At 40.4% G+C, this 17,858-nt stretch overlaps 1 protein-coding gene across 1 annotated transcript; it reads right to left on the bottom strand.

The window, feature by feature from the left end:
• Positions 1–1,709: 1,709 nt before the first annotated feature.
• Positions 1,710–16,210, bottom strand: LOC119794373. The gene is made up of 8 exons (XM_038301898.1): positions 16,065–16,210; positions 9,281–9,390; positions 9,083–9,167; positions 8,793–8,988; positions 5,774–6,822; positions 4,879–5,672; positions 2,912–3,124; positions 1,710–2,828 (listed from the first exon to the last, which is right to left on the bottom strand). Exons 1-8 carry the CDS (start codon positions 16,205–16,207, stop codon positions 2,584–2,586), a joined length of 2,835 nt encoding a protein of 944 aa, XP_038157826.1. The 5' UTR covers positions 16,208–16,210; the 3' UTR covers positions 1,710–2,583.
• Positions 16,211–17,858: the final 1,648 nt, after the last annotated feature.

The raw sequence follows: 17,858 nt of genomic DNA on the forward strand, positions 1-17,858 counted from the left end.
AATCATGGTCAAAGAGTTAATTCTGCACGCATATGGAATAAATTCACAACTTCCATTAAAACTTGAAAGTAATTAAACTCCAAGTTAAGGGACTATACTAGTGAAACTCAATTAATTCAATGAAAATGATTGAAAACATCTTTAAAACGATAGTGATATAAATTTTTGGCAAAGGGGTATATGTTTGAGAACCAAAGTTTGTCTTGAAGAGTTTGAATTGAGGTCAAATTAGTTTATAAAATAATACAGAACTATAGGATTGTGGTCAAGCTAATTTATAATAGAAATCCAAGGAGGTAAAACATTATTTGGTAAAATACAGTAAGGTTGTATTAAGGAGGGGTTGGTCTAAGATCTATGCTCTTTTTTAAAGTAAATACTAGTAATGTCTGAAGAAAAACAAAGCTAGACGAGGAAATTAAAAATGTTCAGGGATTTCATTAAGTTATGAAGTTTTAAAAAGAGTAAAAGAAACAACAAAGCATATGTTTAGCACAGTTTGTATCAATGGGAACAATGCAATAAGGACGAACTCATGCAAAGATGTGTGTTGTTGGATGTTCTACCACTTAGCTGGATGAAGGACTAATAGATTATAATTTGGATTTTTTTTCTCCTGAAAAACAACTCATAGGGGATATCCCAGCTGCAGAGCATTAAACTCAATGTTTTTATGTCTGAGCGAGACTATGACTCAACATTTTACTTATTTCCTAGAATTTAAACCAACTTAGATATTTTCTATAACAACAATCTAGACTGGTTCTTTTTAAGCATCTATTTTGCTTAAAGAACAACATAAAAAAGACAGTTTCATTGTCTTTTCAAGAATCAAGTTCTCAAGCTGCCCAACAGGCTGTGGTTTTTTATTAAGTATATAAAGATGATGGGAGTATTTTTATCAAGACTGAGGCAAAGTGACGACAAACATGGTCATGTTGACTATATCATTAAAGCAGGCAATTGTTTCTTTGGCAGTTTTGAGGAGGTGCAAAGCCCTGCTGGAAATTATACCAGCATATCAAAATGTGTCATCAGAGTGAAGCAGGAGGTGCTAGAAGTTTCCTGGTAGATGGTTGTTCTGGCTTTGGACTTGATAAAACAACAGCAGCAGATTAAAAGACTCCACAAACATCACAAATTAAAAACTTCACAATGGACTTCCTCTTGCAAATTGAACCATTTGTCTTTCCACACTTCCACTACTCTGAGATCTCTCTAACTAAAAATGTAAACTTTTATCTCTGAAGACATCGGACCACTTCCCTGGTTTATAGTGAAGGAGTTTGCATCCCACTCTATGTGAAATCTCCTTTGAGGGGTTTAGTTTTTAGTCCTTCATAATCTTTTTCTTCCTACTCATCCTTTTAGAAATTTGCTTGGATAAAGAACTCCAGAGATCTAAACTCTCTCATAGAGGGTGAATAAGGCCATCTAAACACTCTCATAGAGGGTGAATGAAGCCATCTGCTGGACGCCTGTCAAATCAGCAGCATATCCAGTATCAGTTACATAACCACACCCTTCCCTTAAAAACATTTTAGTTTATGCTCCGACTTTCTGAGAACCTCATAAAAACTATAACACATAACCCTTGAAATAGATCACTTGGTTAAGAACCTCTTTCTTTTTTGGAGACTTTCATCGCTTTGCAGATTTTTTATGCTCCTGCATAATGACCCATCTACACATGAAAAATTGTCACAAAATAAATTCATACTTTTTAATAAATAAAGAAAACATACCAAGATTTTTCCATATGTCTGTTTCGTCATTTTCACAATGCAAAATTCACTTTACAATCCAGTTTAGGAAAACACAACAAAATGTCATACACTTTAATAAGTACAGGTAGTATTTACAGTTTTTATACAAAAAGAAACACTGCCAGGTTTGCTTTCACAACCTCTTACTTTTATAGATCAGGAACTATTTGCAGAGTTCTTACATAAAGTTCTTATGTTGATACTGAAATACATATTTCTTTAAGAGTTGTGAATTCAAGTAGACGTGCCTTGACACTAATCTAGGACGACGGTATGGAGGTATCCAAAAAAAAACACTTAAAACAGGTGCATCATGGTCTGAGACACTCAGGAATACTCTGTTTTTCTTTTTTTCATTACACATATCTGTTGGGGCACACATGAGCATCAAACACATACTGTACAAGTTCATATGGGTCCATGTAGTCTTGTTCTCCAAAAGCTTTACATATCTACGTTTGGTCAACAGCCTTCAGGAACTGAGAGCCATCTGCTTTGTGCGTCAACTCTTTGCTCCTAACACACTTTCTCCCACATTTTCCTCTTCGTTAAGTTTACTAACAAAGTAAACAGGACACAGAAAATAAAACAAAAAGCCCTCAGAGCTCCTAACCCCATTTTGTCCAAAAGCAGACAGCATTTTATCCTCATCCAATCTGTCCACATAGCTTAATCGCTTTTATTACACTTCTCCCTTTTAAACAAGGTGATGAGACAATGGAAAACACCTAAACCTCAGCTGCTCCTCCTCTTAGCCTGAGCCAGTTCCTCCTGACTGCTGGTGGTTTATACATTATGGCATTTGCTTCATTTCTCTTTAGCTAACTGCTGCAGCACTTTCTCTCCTCCCCTGCTTCTTCAGCAGCTGGATCCGGTTGTGGACGTAAAACTTGATGGCTCTCCAGTCTCGCTGGTTGCTCACCAGCAGGGGGCAGAGTTCCAGGCAGCGCTCGCAGTCTGCTTTCGCAGGGACCCGCAGATCCAGGAGGTTCTTCTTGAGGTGGGTTTCCACAGCTACGCGCTCTGCCTCAGACCAGGGTCGTTTCAGCACGCCCCGCTTTCCTGCAGGAAGACATCAAACTGGGTGATTAGTGGACAAATGTAAACCTCTTAACCCACAGGCTGCCATTGACAGATAAAGTCACCTGATTTGACTGGAGTAGGTCTCTTTTTCTGGGCGTTAGCTACAGATGGGTTAACAGCGGGTGGAGGTGGAGGAGCAGGTGCTGGTTTCTTCCTGGGTGGTCGGCCGGGTCCTTTCTTCTTCACCATCGCCTCCGTCTTTTCCTTCGCTTCGTCCTTGTCTTCATCCGCCTCTGAATCTTCTGAAAATGAATCTCCCGAGTTGCCAGACATCACTGTTGGAAGAGAAACGTGAACGTTACTCAGCTGCTGCAAAATGCGTTAGCATCTCAAAGTTAAATTCAATTTTTTCCAAAGAATGCAACAGATTTTTGCATTTACTTAATTATATTTAGTTACTTTAACACAATTGTTTTATGGCATACCCTGCTAGTGCTAACATGAAACAAGTAACTAAATATGATTAAGTAAATGCAAAAAAAGGTTGCATTCTTTTTTCAGTGTAAAGCAAATTACATGTATGAATCTTTTCCTGCCTTCCTTACAAAATTATTCAATTCACACTTAAATTTACAATTCAACCTCTGCCAGTATCACATGTCACATATTTATAAAATAATTTGATTATAACCTTAGATGTGTGCATTTGGATGCTATGAAGCATTCCAACAATAAGAAAATCATTGACAAATAAAAGTAAAAACAGTCAAGATTTACAAAAAGTAAAGAGGAGCTGTGCTTAAAAGGAGATTGAAAGGATTGCATATAAGGACTCAACAAACAAAGGCAGCATTTTTTTCATTATTTATTTATGTTTTGTAGGATTAACTGCTCTGCAAGTCCAACTAAGAACAAGATGCCTCTATGGGAGCAATTGTGGAAGGCTGGCTGTAAAAAAAAAAGCTCTTCAGACTGACCTAAAAGTCTGTTCTGTGGTTCTGTTGAATGTTTGGGTGGTTTCTCCACATTAGATCCTTCCAGAATCAAACAAAAAAGCAAAACAAAAACAGACGTCTCTATGGAAGTTAATCAGTAACACTAAGGAGCATTCCCTGAAAATATATTATGTAGATCTCCTTTTATTCACACTGTTTGCTATATTTAGCAGTATCACCAACATAAACTTTAATCAATTTTTTGTGGCATTATGTAACAGATGAACATGTGGTATTGTGTAATTAGGAAGTGAAAAGGAAGGCTTTGGTACACCCCAAAGCCTGATGCTGCCACCACTGTGGTTCAGGGTAAAGAGCAGCTCAAAAAGCTCCAAGTAATCAAATCTCCCAGATGTGCTCTGCTACATCACAGATGCTTTAAATGAATACCGTATTCTCCTCCTAAAAAAGGGGGTTCACAGAAGGAAACTGTCAGTTCTCCTCCAGACTTTATCCCCATCACAGGGTGAGTGAGAAGTTGAGTGTGATGGATCCTACCTGCGTTTACTCCTACGACCAACAAACAACAAAGCAGACATGACGCTGAATCTGCTGCAAGTGCAAACCTTCTTTCTTTTTCTTTTTATTTGTTTATTTATTTTCATGGCGGGTGGTAATTACTGCCCCCCCTTGAGGAGACTGGCTTGTGCATCATTTCATTGGCATTACACTGCTGTGTGTTACGCGTTAGTCAGGCTGTCGTTGGACATAAGCTCTGGACTAATTATGAATACTCTAGGGAAACGCCCCAAATTGGACAAATACATAGAAAATTCAGCGTATGCCAGCGTTTGACAAGATTCTGGGACGTCAGGCATACGCTGGCTAAATTGTCATGGTGTGACAGGGGCTTAAGTAAAAAGTTTGGAATTGTAACTTTAGAAAATGATAAAAAGTTGAAGTGGTATTGATTTTATTTTGTTCAGCTGTAAAAGATCCATAGCTCAACAGAACTCATTCATTCCTGTTTACTTATGAGACTAAAAGGTTTCATTAATCCTATCCTACCAGCCTTGTGTCGATTGAATCATGTAAAGTAGAACGGAACCAACCGTTTATCAACCTATGAACAAGAAACATGATCATTTTCTCACCGTCTAACTCCAGGCAGATGTCCTGCAGGCTCATCCCCCTGAAAAGCACCCCCTCCCTCTCTCCATAGAGGACGACGCGTCCAACTCGACCCATAAGTGCTGGATCTCGTATGATGGAGGAGCAGTTCTGCGTCACGTGGTACTCCCGCTCCAGGAAGTCCTCCAGCCGTTTGATGGCAGCTCCGTGACCCTCTCCCTCTTCCAACAGCAGCAGCTGGGTGAGGATGGCTACCTGGCGCCGCACTCGTGTCGCCGTCAGTGCTCCAGCGTTTTTAGCCCCACTGGCCCGAGCCAAGTTCCTCAGCAGGTCTGTGCCGCGCAGCGGGGTGGCGGGTGAGTGGTACGGCCGGGAGAAGACGTAGGGGCTCTCGGGGTCCACACCCACGTTGGGACTGGTACGCAGAAGCAGGTCCAGAGAAGACTCGCAGTGAGGCGGGAGAATGAGCGGCTGCACGCGGCCACGTTTGCCCAACACCCCCGCCCGTGGGAGGTGACACAGGACCTGCCGCTCGAAGGGGGACAGGAAACACTCCATGCCTGAGGGGCTGCTGGTGCTGGACTGTGGCGTGATCCGGTTGCGATAGTCCTGAATAGTTAGCTTAGCCACCTCACATTCCCGGTGTCGATTGTAGAGGATGAGAAGGGAGAGGCTGGAGTGGCAGAGCAGGCGCCAGGCCTCGGCAGAGTGAGGAGATCGGGTGAGAGAGAGGAAAGAGGAATGCTGCTGGCGACGGAGGTAGATGATCAAACATGACAGGGAGGAGAGCAGGGGAGACATATGCTGTCTGTGTGTGCTGGAGAATAAAAGATGCAGGAAAAAAAATCACAATGAGCAAATTTAAAAAAAGCACAAGAAATGCATATTTATAACCACTGAGAGAAAAAAGAAACACACCTTACAACTTCTCCGTTCTTCTCTGGAACATCCTCTTCCCCTCCGCTCAGCTCCAGATCTTCATCTGGATCAATATCAGGCTCTGGAGTGGGAGGCGGCAGCAGCTCCTCTTGGTTCCTCTCCACCTCCACCTTCTGCTGCTCCTCGTGCTTTTCCTTCTTCATCCTCCTTCCTCTCTTTGAAGCAGAACCGGGAGGTGGGGATGGACTCTTCATTCGGGACACCAGCGGTGGCGAGGAGAGTTTAGCAGCAGGCAGCGGTAAGCCAGGCCCCTTCTTTGCAACCGTGGACTGAACAGATGGAGGAGGTGTAAGCGAGAGGGAGAAAGAGACGCCTCCCGTACCTGTGCGTGTGGCGGGCGACTCCCTCTCTCTGGAGAAGAGGGAGGGCGGAGCTGGGCTGGAGGCAGAGGACTGAGGGATGGCGAAGGAATGGCTGTGAGGAGCGGAGGTGGAGGATGAGGAGGGGTGTGGGGTGTTGCCGTTGGAAGAGCTGTGCGTGTGAAGATGCGCCAGCTCCATGGCAGTCCTGACCTCCGGCTGGTTGGCGTGGTACTTCTCCAGGTGGCGCGCCAGGGAGCGGTAATGGCGGCCACAGTACGGGCAGTGCTGCCGCCGGCTCACTGCGGCGCTGCTGGAGCCGCCGATATTTATGTTGATGTTATTGTTTATGTTAGTGGTTGGGTGCGACAGGGAGCCGATGTGGGCCTGTGGCCGAGCTGGGGGTGCGACGGGCCCCGGGTGGGAAAAGGACGAGCAGGGATGCCCAGGTCCCCTGGAAGCTGTGGGCGTGCTCTTCTTCTTGGAGTCCACGGCTGCTGGCAGCTTGCGCTTTTTGCGGCGCCGAAGCATTCGACCCCTTACCTCCTCCATTTCTTCCTCTTCATCGTCGTCGTCATCGTCATCATCCTCCTCCTCTTCATCTTCCTCCCGGTCAGAGTCGCTGGGCTCAGAGTGGGTGAGCGGGGATGAGGAGGGTGACAGTGACCAAGAGGGGGTGAGGTAATCGGATACAGCGAGGGACAACGGGTGAGGGCCAGCCTCTTCCTCCTGGGGAGACAAACAGCTGGGGTCAGCTTACAACTGTCCAACATGCATAACTAAAGTACATCAGGATAAAATTAGAATTTGACATTATGATGAAATAACTAAAATAAACACTATCCCCTCCAGGGATAGAAATCCTGTCCATAAAGGTTATGAGCAGGACCGGTGCAACCTGCAATGCGGACCAAACTCTTGCTCCGATTGTACAGTGACTGGATGGCACCCAGCAGGGCACCATGAGGGACACTGTCAAATGTCTTCTCCAGATCCACAAAACATGTGGACTGGTTGGACAAATTGCCATGAACCCTCAAGTACCCTGCAAAGGGTGTAGAGCTGGTCCACTGTTAAACAGCCAGGATAAAAACCACACTGCTCCTCCTGAAGCTGAGTTTGGCCATTAGCTGGATTCTTCTCTCCAACACCCTGACATAGGCCTTATCAGGGAGGCAGAGAAGTGTGATACCTTTACAGATGGAACACACCCTCCAGTCCCCTTTCTTATAAAGGGGAACCATCACCCTGGTCTGCCAATCTAGGGACAAGTTGAAGAACATACAGCCTAGACAGCCTGACAATATCCAGAGATTTAGGGAACTCAGGACAGATCTTGTCCACCCCTGAAGCCTTGTTACCGTGGAGCTTTTTTAAGCACCTCTGTGACTTCAGCATTAGTGGTGAACAAATCCAGCCCAGAGCACTCCGTCTCTTCTTCCACCACGAAAGACATGTAAGGCGGATTGGGGGGATCCTCAAATATTGCTTGCAACAATGTTCTTCTTCAGTGTCAGCAGCCCCCCACTCCCATTGAAAACTGGATGCTTAGCCAGGCGGGGGGGCATTCATGGTATATTTTACATATTTTTTAATTCACTTATTTTTCCATTGCTGGTCTTTTATATGTTAATGGGCTTCTTTTACTGTAAGGAGAGCAAGGCGTTAAATCTAGGCTGCTGCCTAAGTACGAATGACAACAAAATTACAAAATACATGACTGGAAAAAAAAAAGAAATGAATATATATATATATATATATATATATATATATATATATATATATATATATATATATATATATATATATATTCATCCATTCTTGGGTGATAATTCTGTAGTTATTTTTTCTGCAAATTAATCTGTCAATTATTACTTCAATCAATCAATCAATCAATCAATTACTGATGGGATAGTAAAAGTTCCTTGAGGAAGACATTTTGCAAGCTTAAACCAGCTGAAAGAAAAACTTTTCCACTTGAAAACTTCTGGATAGAACACATTGATAGTCAAAAAAGATTTTTATTTTAAATGCAAAATGTTTAAACATTTTTTTTTTTTTTTTACAATTTTGTGTATAATTACTGCTCAAGGTGGGTGGCTCTGTCAGCTAAACATGTGTGTTAAGAGTATCCACACTCCAGTTAATGATTAATTAATTACTAAATTAGTTGATAATTATTGCAATTGTCAATTAATCCAATTAATGAATTTGACATTGATATTGTATTCCTATGCGCACGCAATTAATGTGGAGTAAAATATCCAAAGTTTAAAACATCTTCTTCTTCAGAACAAAATATTTTAGGATATTTTTATAAAGACTAAAAGGACGCCTGATACTTAAGGCCTCTCTGGGGTTAAAACCGTAGAGGAGCGTGAAATCTGATTAGCCATTGTAAAATTTAAAATACAGCTACATTCAACAATTGCTGATCTTTGGTGGCTTAAATATATTCTTTTTACTTTGATTGACTTCTGCATGTGACTAGTAACCCCTCAAACAGTAATATAACACACAATCAAAAAGCATAAAAAGGATTAGAAACTTCCAGATAGTGTCCTCTCTCTACAGATGATGCCAATTCAGTTTTAAAAAATGGTAAATTCAGAAAACCTTTTTACAATTTTTTTCTTTAAAACCATTTTGGCCGGTTATTTTTTTTTTTAAGTGTTACTCTAACAAAGTTATCTGCTCACCAGTGCATTCTCTCCCCAGTCCGTCAGGCTGTAGTCTACGGTTATCTCCTCCCCTTTCACGATATCGCGGATCGCTATTACGACCAGTCGCACCTGGGTACCACAGTGGACTTCTCGAATACGGCAGTTGGGAGGCGGGTGAAAGAGTACGGGGCCTCTTACACCGCTTGCTCCCTCCTCCCCCAGCTCAGGAACACTGAGGAAAAAAAGAAACCCATGAAGTTTATTTAGGATCAGAGTGGGTTATCCTACCAAAAAGTGCTTTGTAGGAGGAGTTCAGGGTCGTTTACCAGAGCTGCGTGGGATCAGACAGGTAGTAGGGACTACCAGGAGGAGGGAGGCGGTCTTCAGCACCTTCTGCGTACTGGCCGTCACCTGCAACAGAGTAAACCCTTTTATTACATTCGACTATGAATAATGGAAAGTAGAACACAGCACAAAGATTTAACACAGTAAGAACAGATGGCAGGTTAGACGTGTATATATACCCGGGCTGTAGCTGTGCTCTGACATGCTCTCCTCCTCCTCATCTTCTGTTACATACGCTCGATCACACACCTTCACAGGTGTCCCCTTCCTTTTTCTCCCACATACGCGGCTGTAAAAAGAGAAAAGCCTTTGTTTAGTCTACCGTCACAATCATACAAAACAATAGTTAAAACTCTATAAATATTTGTGGAATTAGAAGAAAAATCAAAATGTTACAACAGCAAAATTAAGCAATAACAGTGATTATGTACCAGAAGCTGTCAGTAAAAATACAGCAATCAGCTTTTGCTGGTCCAATCCGATTTTTGTTTATTTAATGGTCTCACCAAATACAAAAAAATATGCTTAAGGCGGAGGAAGCTGGACTTTCATTCAGATTTTCTCAACACGTTTCGCAACCTATACAGGAATCTTTGTCAATTCTGTTGGCTTGAAGTAGAGCAATCTGTAGTCAGAGCGTTGATGTTTCTGAACCAAGATAAAGGTCCATCCCTCTAAGCACATTCAGAAACAGATGAACATCAAATATCAACCGGTTGTCCTCATCCACCTGGCTATGCGTTAGGCCATTTCAATCATCACTGTACTTATGTCATTTGTACGAGATGAGTTCCAGGTGAAAATGTAGATGCCTAGCAACAATTTTGGCTCTATTGTTTGGAAACAATCTGTAGTCAGAGCGTTGATGTTTCTGAACCAAGATAAAGGTCCATCCCTCTAAGCACATTCAGAAACAGATGAACATCAAATATCAACCGGTTGTCCTCATCCACCTGGCTATGCGTTAGGCCATTTCAATCATCACTGTACTTATGTCATTTGTACGAGATGAGTTCCAGGTGAAAATGTAGATGCCTAGCAACAATTTTGGCTCTATTGTTTGGAAACACAACACACCATATACAAAACCCGACAGACTTTATTTATAAAGTACAGCATTTAAGGCCAACACCAAATGAAACCATTGTTTTTTTGTTTGTTTTTTTAAGTAACATCTCTCCTCACCTACATTTCCAATTCAAAGGCAGTGAACACAGTCAGGATAGAAGTGAATGTGATGAGTTCCTGAAAGACAGGACTATTTTAACACCTAACCAGAGTAGTGACCTTTGGGACTGTTGCCAGTGGCAACTTTTACCAACAGAAAGATGGCTGTACCCTACAGCTGTAAGTCCCTTGAGTTATATCTATAAGTTTTCATATCTTTCCACAGATTCTCAATAAGATTCAGGTCTGGACTCAACTTCTCCTTTCTAACACCTGGATATGTTTATTTGTTAACCATTACGTTGTAGATTTGCTTTATGTTTTGGATAATTGTCTTGTTGGAAGATAAATCTCCATCCCAGTCTCTGGTCTTTGCAAAGTCCCGCAGGTTTTCTTCCAGAATGGTCCTGTATGTGGCTCTTTCCATCTTCCCATCAATTTCACCATCTTCCCTGTTCCTGCTGAAGCAATTTAGGTCCAAACCATGATGCTGCCACCATTAGGTTTGACAGTTGGTATAGTGTGTTCAGGGTAAAGATCTGTGTTGCTTTTACGCCAAACATACGTTTTTCATTTTTGCCAAAAAGTTAGAATTTGGTTTCATCTGACCAAAACACCTTCTTCCACATGTCTGCTGTGTCTCCCAGGTGGCTTGCGGCAAACTTTAAGCTAAACTTTTTATGGATATGTTTAATAAATGGCTTTCTTCCATAAAGGCCATATTTGTGCAGTTTACGACTGATTGTTGTCCTGTGGACAGAGTCTCCAACCTCAACTCTCTGCAGATGATCACTGTCTTTGTAGTCTGTCTTGTTCACAAATCTTTGTAGATTTGCAGCAGTCTGATACTCCGTCCATTTTAATATCATCGGTTGCACAGTTCTCCTTGAGATGTTTAAAGCTTGGGAAATCTTTTTGTATTCAAATCAGGCTTTAAACTTCTCCACATCAGTATCTCAGACCTATCTGGTGTGTTCCTTGTTCTTCATGATTCTCTCTACCTTTAAACAAACTTTTGCCATTGATTACACAAAGGTAGATTCTACACATCAATCATTAAGGTCAATATTGGATCAATGAGAGATCCTCACTGAACTTCTGGGGAGTTTGCTGCACTGAAATTTTGCATGCCCCACTCTTCAGCACTTAATTTTTAAATAATAATTTAAATATCACATACATTTCGTCCCACTTCATGATTATGTCCCACTTGTTTATTCTTTAAAAAAATATATAAACAAAATTATTTCTTAATGTGAATGAAACCTGAAATGTGGCAAAAGGTAAAAAAGTTTAAGGGTGCTGAATACTTTCACAAAGCACTATAGATATGTGGATGACACTTGGGTCAAAATCCAAACCCAGGAAGTTGTGCCATACACAAAGTACATCAAGTCAGTGGACAGAAACATCATGTTCACTAGAGAGGATGCCAAGAACAACATGCTGCCCTGTCCAGTGCTGTGCTGTGCACATTGAGGGCAATAGAAGGTCTATAAATGTGGTTAACTGAAAACCAGCACACACGGACCAATATCTGGATTTTGAGTCACATCATCCACTGGTACATAAACTTTCTGATATCAGAACTCTGTATAACTGGGCTGACAATATTTTCTCAATTGCAGAGGAGAAATGAAAAGAACACAAACATGTCAGGAAAATGTTAGTAGCATGTGGTTATCCAAACTGGACATTTGTTAAGTTCTCCAAAGAAGAAGGAGGAAGAACAGCACTGCATGAGAAAAAAAGAGGGAATCAAAAACATTGTAATTTCACGTGTGTCAGGAGCTTCTGAGAAACTCGGGAGGATGTTCTCTAAACATACCAGTGAAATTCAAACCCAACAAGACACTCTTAGAAAACCTGGTTCATCCCAACGACAGAACGCCCCAATCAAAGCCGAGTGGCGTAGTTTATGCAGTCAAGTGCAGCGAGGACTTCTATATTTAAGACAACACAAGGACATAAACACATGGTGCAAAACAGGAGATCCAGCAGCTCAGGGGAAGATTATGCTGTACATCTGCACTTTACGAATAAAGGACACACCTTTCGTGACAAAAAAGTTCTGATTCTTCAACAGAGAGGACAGATAGTTTTAAAGAGGGGTGAAGGGAGCCATGTTTGTTAAAAGGGAAAAGCCATCAGTGTACAGTGGGGGAGGATTGCGTGTTCAACTTACAAGTATTTACAATTCTGTCCTGAAACTCAGTCCAAAGAAATTGCATAAGATCACTCATGATTCAAATAGCCTATCACTAACACCATACACAAAAAAAACGGCTCCAACAACCCAGGAAAATTATTGGGTGACAAGTTGGTGGCCCACACATCATCCAACCTGCATCCAACCTAGAATGTGCTCACTGTAATAAGATGGACCTCCATGCTGCTTAAAAACATCAATGCCCCAGCTATGATTACTTTAGTGCGAGAGAAATTCCTGGATAGGTGTTGAAATATCTTCAGAAAACCTGAGCGGCTGTCTGATTGTATCCAATTTAAGCTTTCGTTGTGGTTGCCATGTCCCAGATGAATGATAATTTACACAGCCATGTCTCATCAAATCATTCAAGTTATGGTGATTATCTCATGTTAAAGCTCAATCAGCTGTTTTTGTAAAAGTTGATTTGATGTGACACTAAAATATCACACTGACCAGAATGGAACAGAAAAAATGCGAAGTAGGACTTTTCATAGAGGTGGAACTTTCCAATCAAACAGAAAAAAAGAGCCTTTTTTTGGAGCAAATAATACCTTAAGGATTTTTATTAGATTTGAAACAAAGTACATTGAGGAATATTGTGTTTGATCATGCATTTACAGCACAGGCGTAACTTTCTGAAGGTCTGGTGTGGACATGTTCCCACCAACTTTGGCCTGCTCGGGACAGTCCCCACCAATAATTTCCATATTTTTCCCCTTTCTGCTCGTTCACTGTCGCCAAAGGTAACAGAGTTGGGTGCAGCTATCTGTTTTTAGAGCATTTTGAGTGCGTTTTTTTTTATTTTTTTATTTCACACTGCTCGCGTGTCCTGCCTCTCAGTAAAATATCATCGGATCCGTCACTTTCAGACATCATATTTTTGGTCACTTTTCACTGCATACAAAGTAGCTTCATGGTTGGAGGAGAGACACACTTAGTGAATATTAACCAGCAGCTACTTCGATGTTTAAGCAAAAGTTAGGAGACGGGTTGTAAAAAAAAAAAAAAAAAAAAAAGAGATCATACCACTGAAAAATCTGTTTGTTAGACATACGGAGCTTTTTCAGCTAAAAATGGCATTGTACGTTTATACTAGTTAGTAATATAATGCAAGGAGCTTGAGAAAACAGTTTGTTCATCTTTACAAATTAATAAAGCTAGGCTTCTCAGAGGACCGTGACTCCCCCTAAAATTAACATGTTTTCTTATTGTCCAGACAGAATCAGACTGCACAGCTTCTACATATCTTGAAATGTTGCTTCTGGCATCATTATATTAGTAAAAGGGTTCATAAATCTTTTTAAACAACACAAAGAGAAGTAGGGAGAGCTGCAGATTTAAAGGTGAAACAGATTTACTGGGATATGCAACGTGAAATAAAATATATCTCCAAGTTTACCAGAATGTTTACAAGAAAAAAAAAATGCAATGCTGTATTTAAAATGAAGCATATCCATATTTTTCTGGATGGATGGAATTGAAATTGTACTTCTAGGGATGCATCATATATCGATTTCGGCATCGGAATCGGCTTTTATTCGTTAATTGTTTTATACATTAATGTTTTTGGGCCGTATATATGTAATGCACTAAAATACATCTCTAACTATCTATAAATATAAATGTAAGTTTATTATAGTTATCTTGTGTTTTCAACAATAGCAAAGCATTCAATAATTATATGTTTGAGCTCATTTTTGAAAAATACCAAAACCTAATATAAGCGTTTCGGTCCAGTAACTGTAGGTCCATCAGCCATCAGTATGCCCACCAATTTTCATCACAAAGTTACACCCTTGATTTACAGGCTCAGTAGAATTTCAATTAGGGACATTTATTGAACATGAAAATAAAACTTTCTGACCACTCATCATGTGACGTGGCAGATAAGCTATTCGGACAAATGAATAAAAAATCACTGAACCACTAACATTAACAGTAAACATTTTAGTTAGAAGTCTCTTAAACCAAAGACATAACTATTAAAGTTGCTGTTTTGATACAGACAGTGAACAGTCATATAGATTCACCACTGTAAACAAACAATTTTGCAGACCTTGTTTTAGTTAACACTGCATTATTTTCTGAAAATATTCTGCTAGTTTGAAGTTGCCTCAGTTCTAAGCTGTGTTTGGATCAGTTTGCTTTCACTGCAACCATTATTTAAATGTAATAAAAAGGAATGATGCATTTCTAAGCGCCCAGAGTTATAACTAGTGATTAGTGTTGTTGTGTATCGCTAATCAAATCTACATTTCAGATTCATAACATTTGGAAATTAGGATATTAAACTAGAACATTGCTATAACAACTTTAGTTATAAATAACCCACATTTTTACTTGCTATCCTGTACTTTCTCAAACTAAACATATATCCAACCCATTCCTGCAAATGTCTAAACTTTGTCAGTAAGTATATTAGTTTATGTTATAGAAAGTCCAACAAAATTAGCAAACCACTGAAAAATTACAAGCAATACAATTTAACATCCAATAATTTTAAATCCGAAGGAAAAACAATGAAAAAATGCATTAATATTGTGATGAAAATGTCATCCAAGGTCTGAAGCATCTGGAGCAAATGATTTTGATATGGGTTCATTCTCTAAAACTGTAAACAAACACGTGTTGACTTGTAATTTGAACTAAAATAAAGAAACTAGTGGGATTTACAATAAAAAAATTATTCTATTGACATAGCTAATGCTTAATAAGGATAAGGATTCATGTCATAATTCAAATATTACTTATTTTGGTCAAGTAAATTCAACTTAAAGGTAGTCAATCAAAAGCCTGACCTAATGTTATTGTAATTTTAAGCAATTGATAAGTTAATCAGTATGCAAGGATAAAACGAGCCGATGATGCTAATGGTCGTGATTTTTTTCCAATCACAACACAGTTAGAGGCCCCACCCCTTCATTCAATCCCTCAGACTGTGAGACTTGCCATTTGAAAAGGATGATTAGCGCAACAATGCCTCCCTTATTTGCTGAGCCCATGTTGACAGTTAACCGTTTTAGATTCATGCGTTTCCTCGGTGGTCAGCAACTTTGTTAACTAATCATAAAATCGTACGCATACATGTGAGACGTGAAGGCTTTCAGTTATATCGATCAAGTGCATAATCTTTGAAAATGCAACTCTTGAAATCTAATGTGGGAGACAGCTGATTTGGAGATTTAAAGCGGCTGATTCCTGTGGGGATAATGCTAACATGAATGCTAAACAACGGCTAGCTTGTTAGCCTCCAGCAGCAGCTAGCTTCTAGACTTCTGCGACGTCTAGCCATTAAAATAAAAAAAAAAAAAATATTTTCCCATTATACGAAGCAGTTCGTCTCGAAGGGAGACACTATCCTTCAGCGTGCACTGTCTGCAGCCAATAAACAGATAAGAATCTCTTTCCGTTCCGTGATTTCTACATCATAACACCAATATCATGCACACCAACAGCGGCTTCCAAACGTTAACTACAAACACGGGCACGCGCATATCGCGTGCGCGAGTAGCTCTGGATTTTTTTGTGCAGTGAACAAAAATCCGGGTCGCCTCGGCCCCCAGGTTCTCAAAGCTGTAGTATCTTACCCCCTTGGCGGCGGCGGTTTGCTCCCATCCCCGTCACTGTCGAGGGTCGGTGGCTCCCGGTAGTCAAAAGGCGACCGTACGCTCTCCGCCATTAGGGCTGCCTTCACTACCTCTGGCGCTCCGGTAGATTGCACAGTGCGCATGCGCACAACATCCTTCTGTTAAAATGGGGTGCAGCCCACCCCCTTTAAAGATGTGGACATAATAATATTAATAATAATAATACGCTAGTTTGCTATATTTGAATTACATGAAAAACAACAAGATATAAAGAAAACTAAAACAAACAGGAAAAAATACAGGATAGAGTTTTAAATCACCATATTGAAACAATAATATGACCACAAATTTATCAATTTTGGACCATTTTAATTGTTATTTTTTATACACCAGTGGTGTCAAAAGTACACACATTTGTTACTTAAGTATAGATACTGCATTTTAAAAACACTCTGGTAAAAGTTGAAGTATCAACTTGACCTTTTTACTCAAGTAAAAGTGAAAAAGTATGTGCTCCAAAAACTACTTAAAATATAAAAGTATAAAGTAACCTTTAATAAAAACAGCCAGATGCCATTATATGAATTGAAAGCTCAATTTTTCGACTATTTTGAAAAATTATTTGAGATAGGGCCAAGGATGACAGAGGTCTTGTTGGTCTCCGTCTCCATCTCCCGATAGACTCTTCTTTCAGACATTTCAACATCTTTTTCTAAATCCAACATTGTAGCATGGCATAGACAATTCACCTTTGCTGATTGAAGAACACCTGCTTGCTTCTGATGATTTCCTTCAGCTTACCAATGAGTGTTTGCATTATATGACTCATCCAATTACACTAGTTTTCACTAGATGTGGATGGCGCCAATGATCTGCATTGGATGGCACACATGAGGTGAAATACATACTTATAAACATTAAACTGAAGCCAAGAGTAACGAGTTACCTTTGTTTTAAAAATGTAAGGAATAGAAATGACAGATACTTGTGTGAAAATGTAATGAGTAGAAGTCAGAAGTAGGAAGAAAAATAAGTAATGGAGTAAAGTATAGATACCTAAAAAGTGTACTTAAGTACAGTAACAAAGTATTTGTACATTGTTACTTGACACCTCTGGTATACACAGAGTGTATACAAAACTAAATTTCATTTTCTACAGCTTTCATCACATTTCCATTCTGTGATTAAATGTAAAGAATGTGGGAGGAGAAAGCATGGTGCAAAAAAACATATTGATATCAAAGTTCATGGCATTAAGTATGTATATATGCTGCAATTATGCAGTGTTTTGGTTTGGTGTTATCAGCGTGATGCAGAGTCTGTGACATGATTTAGAGTTTTCTCAACAGTTCAGCTGTCTAATGGTAGTGGGGAAGAAGCTGTTGGTGGAATCTGCTAGACCTGCGTCAAATGCTGCGAAGCCTCTCCCGAGAGGGCGGCAGGGAGCACTGTCCATGGTGGGGTGAGGGGTCATTGATAATGATACAGGCTCAGGACATGCAGCACTGGGATGAAATGTATTTTATGGAGGGAAGAGGAGCCTTAATGATCCTCTCTGCTCTTCTCACCACTCCTCTCACTTTCTTCCAGTGCTCTACACTGCAGCCTCCACACCACACAGTGAGACAGCTGGTCAGAACGCTCTCTATGGTGCTTCTGTAGAGGGTAGTGAGGATGGGTGGGGGAAGGTGAGCTCTCCTCATGCTACTCATGAAGTACATGCGCCTTTGTGCCCTTTTGATCAGTTAGGTGGTGTTTACATTCCAGGTAAGGTTGTTTGTGATGTGCAGCCCC

The sequence above is a fragment of the Cyprinodon tularosa genome, unplaced genomic scaffold (genome assembly GCF_016077235.1).
Source record: "Cyprinodon tularosa strain WSP-4 unplaced genomic scaffold, ASM1607723v1 ctg477, whole genome shotgun sequence".
Classification (NCBI taxonomy): Eukaryota; Metazoa; Chordata; class Actinopteri; order Cyprinodontiformes; family Cyprinodontidae; genus Cyprinodon; species Cyprinodon tularosa.